The 14,265-nt window shown below is 45.9% G+C and overlaps 1 protein-coding gene across 1 annotated transcript in view; it reads left to right on the forward strand.

Annotated features, from left to right (window-relative positions):
* DNAH9 (dynein axonemal heavy chain 9) overlaps nt 1-14,265 on the forward strand; it is a 372,401-nt gene that overhangs the window by 33,677 nt on the left and 324,459 nt on the right. The window contains exons 8-11 of the mRNA XM_031003344.3: nt 381-497; nt 4,411-4,561; nt 8,042-8,156; nt 12,426-12,494. Coding sequence (XP_030859204.3) covers nt 381-497; nt 4,411-4,561; nt 8,042-8,156; nt 12,426-12,494 — 452 coding nt within the window. The remainder of the gene's footprint in view (nt 1-380; nt 498-4,410; nt 4,562-8,041; nt 8,157-12,425; nt 12,495-14,265) is intronic.

Below are 14,265 nucleotides of genomic sequence, written 5' to 3' on the forward strand. Positions count from 1 at the left end.
AAGTGGGTTGTAAAGTTGAAATAGCCCCATTGCTGGGGCTGTTGATGCTGCGGCGGTTTTCAGGGTTATAAGAGCTGGTGTTATGAGTGAGAGAGAAGGGGCTTCAGGAAGCAGAACGGAGGAGCATGGAAAGGGTGGAAGAACACCAAACTCACATCTAATTCATTTCACCATCTTGCTGGAACCCTCTAGGTAAAAATGCTGCAACCACAGAGTAACTCTACATGGCTAAAAATTAAGTCATGCCATGGTGAATTTCAGAAAATTAAAATAATTCTTTGGTATAACCAGTTCAAACACAAAAGTTAGCTGTGAGGAGCATAGTGGGGTTGGCTTACAGAAAATTACGTTTTCCTTATATATATATGGTGTCTCTTCAGGACTTTGAAAATGACGTCTCTGAATTTAACCAGAAAGTAGAAGATCTTGACCGAAGATTGGGGACTATCTTTATTCAAGCTTTTGATGATGCACCTGGCTTGGAGCATGCCTTTAAGGTTTGTGTAAATGGGGCAGGAGCCACTCGGTCCTGGATACTCCCCCAGCCCTCATCAGAGGATGATATGGATACCTTTCCAACTGTTCTGTTCCTGCAACTATTAATTATTCTTATTAATCTAGTAGAGAAGGATATGGGAATCCTTCTTATATCAAGAAAGTGTGCAGAATTGGGATTCTCAGGCTAATTACTTATGCTTTCCTGAAAATGTGACAATGTAAAAATACTTTTAAGAAGAATTTCTGCAGTGATCTCTTTAGGTGCCATACCTTTAGCAGTAGGGAAAGCGTGACCATGCAATACCATGGCTATTTAACCATGGCTGCTAGGTTGATTCAATCTGGAGCAAACCTCCTCCCAGGTAATGATTGATAGGTTTCAGGCATCGATAACTGGAATAAGAAGATTTGTGCTCTTATCATATCACGCTCAGATCAGGTAGTACAAAGTGTATGGAGGAGAAGGTTTAGGACAAGGCGTAGATGATGCGTAGGTAAATGGCTGCACAGCTGAGAACGCTGCATCGTGAGACATGAAGACTCAGTGGAGCATGATGTGTCTTCCACCAAGCAATCAAGAGGCTTATTCTGTAAAGCTTTAAGGGTTCCACTAGTTGGTAGAAGTTACAAGAAGTCACATTGTGGTTCAGTAGAGGAAAGCGATTTCTGTCAAAGCTGTTTAAGATGGAATGGACTTCTTTAGCAAGTAGTTCAGTTTCTGGGCACTGAAAATGTTCAGACACAGGATCTGTGATGGGTGGGACAATTGTAGAAGAGGCTTAAACCCTGGATGGATGGATCTGTGCTATTCTAGAGTATTTGGTAACCCAAATGCGGCAGGCTCCATTAGCCATTGACCATATATATACATGTAGCCTTTAATCAATACCGTAATTCACATTGGAAGGCTTTTGAGATTCCCCTCTCCAAGCATTTGAATCAATTCCAAAGAAAGGGCTTGCATGTGTCTACAAAATGATCATGTATGCTATTAACTGACAGGGATGATTGCCTGAGCCTGCTGCTCAGGCAACTTGTGGGGCTGAAACTCCATTCGTGCACTAAGGATGCCCAGACCTACACATCACATAGATCCCTCTCTACCAGAGATGTTCAGGAGTCTTCAAGGGATGCCTCACAAGTATTCTCAAGCCACTTTGAAGTCTTTGAAATCACGACATCTGCTACATGTCTACAGACCTACTTTAAATTTTATCTGCCAAGAAAGGTGCTTGAAGGAGTCTTGCCATTGCTTTTCTTCTGATGGTCCCCACCATGAAAACATGTCTGTGTGTGCCAAGGGCATGCCTCTTTGGGTTACAAAATTCCAATCCTTGAAATTTTATGGGTTCTGGGCAGAAGTAGAGGGAGACCTTCCCTCTACTGAAGCAGCACTGCTTGTACCCAGAGTTTCAGAGGGCTCATAAAAGCAGATTATTTATCTTCTGACCTTGACTCTTCTTCTCAGCTGAGCTTCCAGCTCAGCCCTTGTGAACTAGTAGGAAAACCATAACCCTCCGATCCCTTCTGCCTACTTTGTTTGTCTCTTTTTGGTGATCTCACCAACAAGAAACTAAAACCCTTCCTTCATCCCCAAGCAAAAGCAAAATCTCCAACTGACATAAGCTCATGCAGAGAAGAACTTTTTCAAGGCTGGGGAGTAGGGACCAGAGAGAGTACCTGACTCTAGATCCCCTGTTGCTGCTGTAAGATCATCCAACTACTAGGTGGCCCCTCAGTGGACATGAATCCATGAGTACATCCAGGCCAAGGACTGTGAACAGACGGTGCAGGTTGGCCATGGTGGTCCCTCCATGCACACACCTGTACTTCCTCAACAGAAGATGGGAGCCACAAAACTGGGAAGAGTCTGCTCTCTTATGCTTCCATTGAGGCAGAGCTACTTTTTACTGTCTCCAGAGATCTGGGTGATTGTTTTCTGAAAGAAAGTGTGACCCTAGGTCCTCCCCAATGGAAGGCTTTTTAGCACCTTTACAGAGTCCTTAGAGTGCCTTGGAATCATTAAGGAAATCCAGTCAAGCTGTCAGACCTGGAAAACATCTGGCCAAGGACCCCATATTTGGCTTTTCTCCATACCTGGTCATTCTGCATAACATGGCCTGGATGCCTCAGACTTCTAGGAGCCATCTAAGATTGTGAGCTGATGCCAATCAGCTCCTAGAGCTTGCACTCCCTCCAGGATTGGGATACCAGTGAAGCAAAAAAATGGCCCAACCTGAAATAAGGAGGTAGGATAAAGAGCATAAGGTCTTAGACAAATGCAGACTGTTCAGCTTCCAGTTTTAGGACATGTGGATGTAATTTTATATCGTGTTTCTCATGTTCATTGACTTAAAGCAAGGGTTCCACATTTTTTTCTACAAAAGGTCAGAGAATAAATATTTTAGACTATGGGTACATGTGTTTTCTGTCACATATTCTTTTTCATTTTATTATTTATTATTTTTATTTATTTATTTTTGAGACAGAGTCTTGCTCTGTTGCCTAGGCTGGAGTGCAGTGGTGCGATCTCAACTCACTGCAACCTATGCCTTCTGGGTTCAAGTGATTCTCATGCCTCAGCCTCTCAAGTAGCTGGGATTACAGGCACATGCCACCATGCCTCGCTAATTTTTTTTTTTTTTTTTTTTTGTATTTTTAGTAGAGACAGGGGTTTTGCCACGTTGGCCAGGCTAGTCTTGAACTCCTGGCCTCAAGTGATGTGCCTGCCTCGTCCTTCCAAAGTACTGGGATTATAGGCATGAGCCAGAGTGCCCGGCCCTCTTTTTAATTTTTTTAATTCTTTTTTGAAATGCAAAAACCATGCACTGAGCAGTTTTGGGCAGATTTGGCTGCCCACTGCTGTACTTCGTCACCCCCTGACTTCAAGTGCTAGGTGGAGATGAGAGGTTATCATGGAAGGCACGTTTAGAAGCAGTGTATTGGTATATCCTAAATATAACTGGAGTCCTACACGGCCTCATCTCAGAAAAGCATCACAATGGAAGAAACACAGTCTAGGAGCCAGAAAGTAATTAAAAGCATTTCACATCTTGATTTTGCTGCTCCAGGAAACACTGAGGAGTTAGGGCAGTCTGAATGCACAGGAACACATCTTCAGAGAAAGGTCAGCATCACTGCCATTCTCACGGCACCTGCTCTCAGAAACTGTTTCCTTGTTCCCATTCTCAAATTTTTGCCCTTCAAATTCTCCCCAACATCCAGCCAACTTAGCTTCTTTTTCTTTTCCATCATTACCTTCTTTCTGCTGTAGGTTTTTTTTGTTTGTTTGTTTGTTTGACAGAGTCTCACTGTCGCCCAGGCTGGAGTGCAATGGCACGATCTTGGCATCTTGGCTCACTGCAAACTCCACCTCCCAGATTCAGGCAATTCCCTGCCTCAGCCTCCTGAGTAGCTGGGATTACAGGCACCCGCCACCACACCCAGCTAATTTTTGTATTTTTAGTAGAGATGGGGTTTCACCATCCTGGCCAGGCTGGTCTTGAACTCCTGACCTCGTGATCCACCCACCTGGGCCTCCCAAAGTGCTGAAATTACAGGCATGAGCCACCGCGCCTGGCCTGTTCCAGGTCTTAATTATGTAGTTCAGCTTAACCTTTCTGGTATCTTTAGTTATCTCTTTGTTTATTGGTTTATCCAGATTCTTATGCCAAGTAGAGCTGGGGGTGGGTAACTCGGCAGACAGGAATTCTCTGTTAGAAACAAAGGAGAAGAGAAAGACTATGAATATCATCCACATATGAATAATTACAGGTCCAGCTCCACAATAACACTGTTCACTCTTCTTACATTGGTAGGCATATAAAGGAAAACCAGAACACTGGATTTGTGTGACCATGGAAAGGTTTAATCTGTGATTTTTTTCCTTTTTTTCCTCCACCTTCCCTACAGCTGCTAGACATAACAGGAAACCTCCTTGAAAGACCACTGGTAGCGAGGGATACATCTGATAAATACCTGGTCCTCATCCAAATGTTCAACAAAGATCTGGATGCAGTGAGGATGATCTACAGTCAGCATGTCCAGGAGGAAGCAGAACTTGGTAGGCTTGTTAAAGGGGATTTTGATGGGGACATTCTGTTACTGGAAAGAAGCAACTCATTCCTCTTGCATTTGTTAAATGTCCATGTATAGATCCATACATTCTCAAAAAAGAGCAAGCACAACCTTCTTCCTTGAAATTCCAGACCACCTTGGGTGACTGGGGAGCTCTCTGAACTATGGCTTTCCCTGTTTCTGGGGCTGAGATTGGCAGGCTGACCCAGCGTGGTACAGTCTTGACTGCGTCTGTTCAGCTGAGACCTTGGCATTATGTATGAGTTGACCCTTGATCAGTGTTGCTACACTGACTAATCTTCAACACGCCTCCATTCGAAAATAAATGTTTACACGCCTGAGAAAAGTTTCTTATGCCTTTCAATGCCATAGCAACCATGCTTCTGGTGGGAGGAACCAGCAGGAGCCCTCCAAAGGGCAGTACCATGCCAAGGCGTGATGTCTCCATTTTTATTATGATGCTGCGTGTCAAAACAAATGCATTTCAGTTTTACATACATTTATTGAGTCCTTACTACATGCCAAGCATGCCTGTGGGTACTGTATACTGTGGTAAGTCAAGGTAAGGGATAAAATAATTAATACAAAAAGATGGTTCTTTATAGAATGTTGAGTACTGCTCGACTTGAGTTATAAAGAATGGTAACAAGCTGGAAGCGATGGTGAGAACCTCTAGTCCTAGTATCTCAGGAGGCTGAGGTGGGAGGATCGCTTGAGTTCAGGAGTTTGAGGCTGCAGGAGCTATGACCCTGCCACTGCACCCTAGCCTGGGTGACAGAGCCAGAACCTGTCTCTAAAAATAAAATAAATAAGAAAGAAATAAAATACATTCCTATAGTCAGTCGCACAGTGCTTTGCACATAGTGGGTGCTCAATAAGTCGTTATTGGACTGAATGGCCTCTGACATCTGAAAAATGATGCCATTTGGATGAAATAAATTATTAACTTCTTATTATGAAAAGAAAATAAAGAACAAGAGACTAAAACTCTTCCTTCCTCCCCAAGCAAAGATGCATTGTGGATGGGAGATTCGAGGGCAGGCTTAACAAGACAAGATGCCTCGTGACTGGGAGATTCGAGGGCAGGCTTATGGAAAAGGTAGTCTTGAGCTGAGCCCTAAAAGTTGGGAGATCAACAGTAAAGCAGAGGAGACAAAGGCCTTCAGAGCAGATATGAGAGGATATGGAATGTGATCAGCTGGGTCTGCCTATAGCCAAACAAGGTGTGCAGAAGACACTCATTCGGCCACGGCATTTGAGGTCAGCTTGGGAAGTGCTCAGTGTGCCGCCTTAAGGAATTTGGAATTCATGATCAAGGGTAGGGGAAATTATCAAAGGCTTTTAAGTAGCTGAGTAACAGGATTGCTCTGCTTGCAAGTAGGTTTCATGGTGAGGTCATCAAGAATTGCCTCCACTTGGAAGTCATTCTAAGAAAATCCGTTGGCCAAGCTTTATGTGGGATTATCCCCATGACTTCTTACGGTCAGATACAGAGTTTGAAAACTCAAATGCCTTCAGAAGCTATATCGGTAACAAATGACCACAACCTTAGTACCTTAAAACACCACCATCCATCTTTCAGCTCACACTTTTTTTTTTAAGACGGCGTCTGGCTCTATTGCCCAGACTGGAGTGCAGTGGCACAATCTTGGCTCATTGCAATCTCTGCATTCCCAATTCAAGTGATTCTCCTGCCTCAGCTTCCAGAGTAGCTGGGATTACAGGTGCCTGCCACGAGGCCCGGCTAACTTTTTTGTATTTTTAGTAGAGTCAGGGTTTCACCATGTTGGTCAGGCTGATCTCGAACTCTCGACCTTATGATCTGCCTGCCTCAGCCTCCCAAAGTGCTGGGATTACAGGCATGAGCCACCACGCCTGGCCCTCAGCTCACACTTCTGTAGGTCAGGAGTCCAGCATGGTGCATCTGGGTTCTCTACTCAGAGAGAATCCCAAAGCTGAAATCAAGGTGTTGGTCAGCCTGAGTTTGCATCTGGAGGCTCTAGAGGAAAAATCCACTGCCATCCTCCTTGCTGTTGGTAGAATCCAGTTCCTCATGACTATAGGAGTGAGGTCCCCATTTCCTGTTGGCTGTCAGCCAAGGGCCACTCTTTGCAACTAGAAGCCATCTGCATTCATTACCATGTAGCCACCTCCATCTTCAAGCCAGCAACAGGACGTTAAATCCTCTTATGCATCAAATCTCTGCCTTCCTCTCCTGCCACCAGCCAGAGAAAACATTCTGCTTTTAAGGCCTCACCTGATTAGGTCTGGCCCACCCAGGGTCCTCTTCCTCCTGCTGTATGACATATCGTGACCACAGGAGTACGCTGTCATCATATCCACAGTTTTGACCCATGCTTAAAGGGGAGAGGATTATGCAAGGGTGAGGGTCATTGGGGGTCATCTTAGAGTTTTGCCTATCATGGAGGACAAGCAGGAAATGAAAATCATGGATCTGGACTGAGCATGGTGACACTAGGGAAGGGTGGTACCCGCGGTGAAATAAAGGAAGTAGCCACTTCTCTAGTTGCTAGTTAGAAATGCCAGCTGATTCTTGCTAATCTTCTCATTTTACCAGAGAAGCTGGGAAGTGAGATTCTTTAAAAAGCGAAACCTCACATTTGTTAAATCTTGACAACCAAATATAAGCAGACAAACCCATTGCTTGGGCTAACATAAGCATATCTAGTCTGTGCTGACTCGAGTCCAGGGCTCCATAATCCACATGACCTGCCTCATTCATCATCTTACGGAATTCTCACAGAAACTCTGGAAGTTAATTAAGCAGGGAAGATATTATTCCCATTTTATAGATGTGAAAATTGAGACCCAGGGTGATTGAGTTGTCTGTTTAAGGGAGTGTTTCAACCCTGACTGTTCAATTAGAGTCATCTTGAGAGCGTTTAAAAAAAACACTCAATGGTGGCCAGGTGCAGCGGCTCATGCCTGTAATCCCAGCACTTTGGGGGACTGAGGCAGGTGGATCACCTGAGTTCAAGACCAGCCTGATCAATATGGTGAAACCCCATCTCTACTACAAATACGAAAATTAGCCACGTGTGGTGGTGGGTGCCTGCAATCCCAGCTACTCAGGAGGCTGAGACAGGAGAATCACCTGAACCTGGGAGGCAGAGGTTGTAGTGAGCCACGATTGCGCCACTGCACTCCAGCCTGGGCGACAAGAGTTAGACTCCTTGAAACACTCACGGCTGGGCCCCTCCCAGAGCAATGAAATCAGAATAGCTTGGGCAGTGGACCCAGGTCCCCTGAGGCTGGGAGTGTTCGTCTCAGGGTTACTCTTTCTTCCTCTTTAACAGAACCCCCCCAGGAACTCCAGTGTGCTCCCAGGTGACTTTAGTCTGGAGATAATGAGGCAAAAGTGGAGTACTTGGTGGGAGGCGTTTGCCGAGCGGAGAGGACTGAGGTGCTCTACACTCATTTTGGTCTGTCTGTGCCACGTCTCCAGGGTTCTCCCCGGTGCACAAGAACATGCCCACCGTGGCTGGCGGCCTCCGCTGGGCGCAGGAGCTGAGGCAGCGCATCCAGGGTCCTTTCAGCAACTTTGGACGCATCACACACCCGTGAGTATTGTGTTCCTGAAAGACAGGCTTGTCTTGGGCTGCTGTTCCTGCTCTAGAATCTGAGTGTTGTAGAAATGCAACCTGCTTAGCGAAGGCCAGAAAATAATCTTCCTTTCTTTCCATTTCCAGCAAGGGATTAGACACCTATTGGCAAAACAGTCATGATATTGTTGCATTTGGACTGAAGGGCAGGGCCCTTGGTGTTAAGTGCTGTAACTGGCTGACTCATTTTGCTCTGGGGGATTCATTTCTGGAGGACAGTGAGCCAGGGATTTTAAGCTCTGTGGAGTTATTCCACACGTCTCCCTTTGACATCATGTCTCCTTGCTGCTGAGGCCACTGGAAAATAATGAAGCCCAGTGTTTCCTCAAGTGCAGTATGAGGTCTCTGTCCATCGGGATAACTCTGGGAAACCTGTTAAAGATGCACATTCCAGGGCCTCACCTGTCACTGGCTGAATCTGAATCTGGTGTGGGCTGTGAATCTGCCCCTTCAGCAAGCTCCTCTTGTGATTCTGACGGTGACCAGGTTTGGAAACCCTCAGCTTGCTTCATAGCTGAGGTTAGAAGCTGAGATAGAAGCAACTCAGCTGCTAATTGTGATGTTGTGTTTAAGACACTGGCTGAGGAAAGGCAGTCTTTCTCTGATACCTCTTTCTAAAAGACTTAATCTTGCTGACAGCACACAGGTTTTGGAAAACACAACAGAAGGAAAGGAATCAAACTCTGGCCATTGGACTCACAGGCTTTTTGGAGTTAGGAAGAGCCTTAGAGACCCTCTGGTCTGGCCCAGGTGGGAAGACTCAACACCATCAGAGGCCAGACAAATGGATGGCCAGGATGGGGTCTGCAGGGGGCCTCCAGCATTGCCAAGCAGAAAAGCAGACCCAATGTGAGCAATCTCCTGACTGTTGGAGATAAGCTGGAAACTGGATTTTAGAGTTGGACATCCAATTTTCCAATGATCAAGGATTCCATGTTTTCTCAAACTCTGTGCAGAACTAACAAAGCATGCCTGTGAGGCAGGTCTGCCCAGCGGGTGACCCATTTGCAGCATCTGCTTGGGTGTGGGCGAGATCTTTATTTTCAGATGAAGAAATGGAGGAAATGAAGAGAGAAGGGAGGTGACTTGCCCAAGGTCCTAGAGACAGCCAAAGAAAGAACTGGAAGAAATGCCTGATTCTCCAGGCTCCTAATCCAGAATGCTTCCCGGGGACCCCCCAGCCCTGGAAGTTTGGCAGGGAGTAGATCTGAGCCCTCATGCATCTCAATCACGCAGCAGAAGGCAGAAGTGAGAAGATAGGTGAATGGGGTGGGGAGGGGTGCCAGGGCTGCCCCTAGAATGTGGACTGCCACAGCTGTCACAGGTCTGGTTCCCAGGAAGCAGACCTATGATGTGTGTGCAGGAATTTATGAGATCCTTTCAGGAACAGCACTCATGAGGAAGGGAGGGGAAACAGATCGGGCAGAGAAAGAAGTTGAGCTGCTGAGCTGCAAGAAAGTTGCAATGGGGGCCTCAGCCGGTCCTCCAGGGAGTTTGGGCCCTTCAGAGCTGTTCTGCCTCCGTACCCCTACATCAGCTGGTTGGATGTGGGCTTTCCTGGGAAGGGGCGTGACCTTTGGTTGAGGCAGCTCTCTTTGGCCAAGGCTGCTCCCAAAGAGGGAGGCAGCGGTACTTCTGCAGCAGCCAACACTCCTGGCTGGAGGGGACAGGGCGAGGCAGGGGTTGAAGCAGGAAGGTTTGGAGGTGTACCAGGGCCTGGTCCCAAGAGGCGATCTGGAAGGCACACAACAGAGACCTCTATAATTCCCGTGAAAACTCCCCCTTGTTTTAAAAATGAATTCAAATGTGTATTATGGGCCGGGCATGGTGGCTCACACCTGTAATCCCAGCACTTTGGGAGGCTGAGGCGGGTGGATCACCTGAGGTCAGGAGTTTGCAACCATCCTGGCCAACATGGTGAAACCCATCTCTACTAAAAATACAAACAATTAGCCAGGTGTGGTGGGGGCGGGGGGGTGGGGGGGTGCCTGTAATCCCAGCTACTCAGGACGCTGAGGCAGGAGAATCGCTTGAACCTGGGAGGCAGAGGTTGCAGTGAGCCGAGATTGCGCCATTGCACTCCAGCCTGGGCAACAAGAACGAAACTCCATCTCAAAAAAAAAAAAAAATGTGTATTCTATTCTATAATAGGTATTGATTGGTTATTGAAAATGTTTTAGATTCCTCACCATGAAGTGACATGGGAACTGCAGGAATTTCACTGTGCTTATTCCTGTGACTTCCCAGACCCACTCGGCCACACGCCCATGTGAGAAGCCTCACTCTGCTCTGGCCTCATTCTTTTCTAGATACAAAACTGAGACCCGGGGTTGGGGCCTGTGGGGCTTGTGGAAATCACACAGCTTGGGAAGGGAAAGCGCCCATTCGGGCTGGAGCATATTCTACCTCTCCTTGCTGTCTGGCAGATGCATCTGCTCTTTCATCACAAACGTGGACTGAGTAATCAGGGGGGAAAATAAAACGCCAGCAAATTCATTGCTTTCTCTGCAGGCGCTAGGGCTTCTGTGGAAAGCTCGAGGGATCTGGTGAAGAAATCCTATGTTGGTTTAAAGAGCAAATGGATTTTAAGGAATCTCTGCAGTAAGCTGCCTCGTTTTGCCAGCAGGTCAAATAGAAACAAACCACCACATAGTTAGTGTGAAGATTTTGAAGATTAAAGATACTTCACCAATTTCTTCCAGGACTGGACTTTCATTAGTGTTGCAGGAAGTGTCAAAACCAGTTGAGGGTAACCGTACCTCGAGCCACACTCTCTTCCGTGGTCCTTAGCATTCCTGCGGAAGCCTCCATTTGTGTGTGTGTGTGCGCGTGCACTTGTGTTTACACATGTTATATGTACGTCCATGTGCACTTTCATGTATGTGTATTACATGTGCACATGTTTCAGGGGTAAGAGCTGGGAGGGACCCTCATGTAAAAACGTGAAGAAGTGGTAGTGTTTCGGATCACGTGTTCTAGATGGATTTCAGAAAAGGGGAAACATATATATTTAAATATATAAAAAACATGTTAATATACCTGTATCTATATAGATATTTACCTGGCATATAGTGTTATAGACAATCATGTATCACTTCACAATGGGGTTATGTTCTGAGAAATATATCCTTAGGCAATTTCATCATTATGTGAACATCATAGAGTGTATTTACACAAACCTATGTCTATGGTCTAGAGTATTGTTCCTAGGCTACAAATGCCCTATGGTCTAGCTTAACCTAGGAGCAATACACTCCATGATCAACACGCTCTATGATCAATATGCTCTATGATCACTATGCTCTATGATCAATACGTTCTATGATCAATACGCTCTATGGTCTAGCTTAGCCTATGATCAATACACTCTATGATCAATACACTCTATGGTCCAGTGTATTGCTCCCAGGCTACAAACCTGTGCAGCGAGTGACTGTCCTGAGTATTGCAGGCAATTGTAGCACTATACTAAGTGTTTGTGTATCTAAACATATCTGAACATAGAAAAAGTACAGCAAAAAATAAGGTATAAAAGATTTAAAAAATGGTACACTTGTGTAGGACACTTACCATGAATGGAGCTCACAGGACTGGAAGTTGCTGTAGGTGAGTCAGCGAGTGGGTGTTGAGTGAATGCGAAGGCCTTGGACATTACTGTACACTTTTATATGATTGGCAGCACAGTAGGTTTGTTTACACCAGCATCACCACAGCCATGGGAGTAATGCGTTGCACCACGTCAACAGGCAATAGGAATTTTTCAGCGTCATTAAAATCTTTTGGGACCGCAGTCATATACGTGTATATATGTTGACCAAAATGCCATTATGTGGTGCATGACTGTATATAACATTGATGGTCTTAAATACAGAAAATTACAGTACCTAGAATTTTTTCATATCTCAATTTCCCTTTTATTCAGATTTTTGAAGGACCTCACATACCTTGTGCGTGACTGGCTCAGCTAGGTGAGCGTGCTGGTGGAGCTGCGGGCAGGAAAGGTTATGAGAGCTCTGACACTTGCGGAGCTGCCTGCGTTTCAGGAAGTGCAGATGCCCTCTAGTGGCCAGAGTAAGATGTTCGGGAAGAAGAAAGGCTCTTTCAGGGCTGTTTGGAAACGAGCCAAGGAGCTATTCACGCTCTTCTTTGGAGACTGCAGTTTGTTCCTCGGATTATTACTTTAACTTCTTCTAATTCTGTGTCACTTTTTCTCTTTTGTACGAGTAGTTGCATGGAATCTGCAGAAGGAAAGCGAATGAAACAAAAATATGAAGATATGCTGTCATTGCTAGAAAAGTAAGCAACTTCTGGCATTGCGTGGGTCTGCAGATTGCACAGCCTCCATGCTGCCTTTTGCAGCTCGGAGTTTGTGCAGATTCCTCAGTGGCTCCGAAGTATCACTCTGTGTTTTATGTTATAACCACGATATTTGTGAGTACAGTATTTCCGGGTTGCACACACACAGGGTATCTGAGGAATTCAGCTGTATTCTGGAAATAAATACTTTTCCAGTGTAGTTTTGCTGGGAGTGTGAACTAGAGCTAGGAGTGGGGTGCTACTCATGGAACTCCGAGACCGGTGTCACGGAAAATTGCAACAGCTGCTTACTCAGCAGAAAGCAACAGTGCATGCTGCACAAAGAGACAATAAGTTTTAAAAAGTACTTCCTGCATCATTTTATTGAGAAAGCATAAGAGTGAAAATTTTATATGACTTCAAAGTTGTAACTGCTTTAAAGCTGAATAAGTCTTTCAAGGGCTCAGGGTCTAGAAACAGCCATTGTCTTGATTTCTCCTTCTGCCATTTGTTCTTTCTCCTGGTTCAGGAGGGAAGAATGGTGGCTGTTGACATTATAATTGTGATTATGCTTAGCATTGTTCCAGACAGATTAATTAACAGCACCTCTAGCTGGCAAGTAACACACATTCCACCCCTTTTACCTCCAAAATAACTTCAAGTCCATCCACTCCTCTTTGTCTCCACCACCAGCGTCTTCACAAGAGACTGGAACTTCTCCAGGCTGAACTGCTGCAGTGGCTTCCTAACAGTCCTTGCTGCCTCCAGATTTGTTCCCCTCAGTACCCACATTGTTACCAAATCCAGTAATGTCACCATAGCCACCACCAGCTGGGAGGCCTTGCGGTGGTTCTCACAGCCTCCTTAACATGACATGAAAAGTCTTCCCTGAGGTGGTTCTTGCCTCCTCGTCACCACCTCCAGCCTCTGCCGTGCTCTGTAGTCCTTGTTTCAAGCATGCTGTTTCTCACCTCTACCCTTTGGCTACACCAGGAATGCTCACTCTCCCTTTGCCACCCAACCTCTGGCCATCCTCTGAAACCCAAGCAAGCATCCCTTCATCACCTCTCCTATGAAACCTTCTCTGACATTCTCCTTATCATCCCCAGCCTTCCACCTCTGCTATTAGGTGCCTGATGTCCTGTACATTTCTCTTTTTCTTTTTTCTTTTTTTTTTTTTTTTTTTTGAGACGGAGTCTTGCTCTGTCACCCAGGTTGGAGTGCAGTTGCACAATCTCAGCTCACTGCAAGCTCCGCCTCCCGGGTTCATGCCATTCTTCTGCCTCAGCCACCCGAGTAGCTGGGACTACAGGCACCCACCACCACACTCGGCTAATTTTTTGTATTTTTCGTAGAGACAGGGTTTTACCGTGTTAGCCAGGATTGTCTCAATCTCCTGACCTTGTGATCCGCCTGCCTCGGCCTCCCAAAGTGCTGGGATTACAGGTGTGAGCCACCGTGCCCGGCTAATTTTTTTTTGTATTTTGAGTAGAGACGGGGTTTCTCCATGTTGGTCAGGCTGGTCTCAAACTCCCGACCTCAGGTGATCCACTTGCCTCGGCCTCCTAAAGTGCTGGGATTACAGCTGTACATTTCTTTAGGATTGCAGTTGGGGCACTGTGTCAGGGTGATCTGTTGGCCTGCGATCCCCACCATTAACTGCCTTTACTGTCAGGTACTCATCCATCATTTGTATCCCCGAAGTCCAGCACATGTAGGTGCTTGGTCAGTGTGTCATGACTGAATGATGAACGTCCATGAGCTACGTAAG

This window comes from Gorilla gorilla, chromosome 19 (assembly GCF_029281585.2).
Source record: "Gorilla gorilla gorilla isolate KB3781 chromosome 19, NHGRI_mGorGor1-v2.1_pri, whole genome shotgun sequence".
Taxonomy (NCBI): domain Eukaryota; kingdom Metazoa; phylum Chordata; class Mammalia; order Primates; family Hominidae; genus Gorilla; species Gorilla gorilla.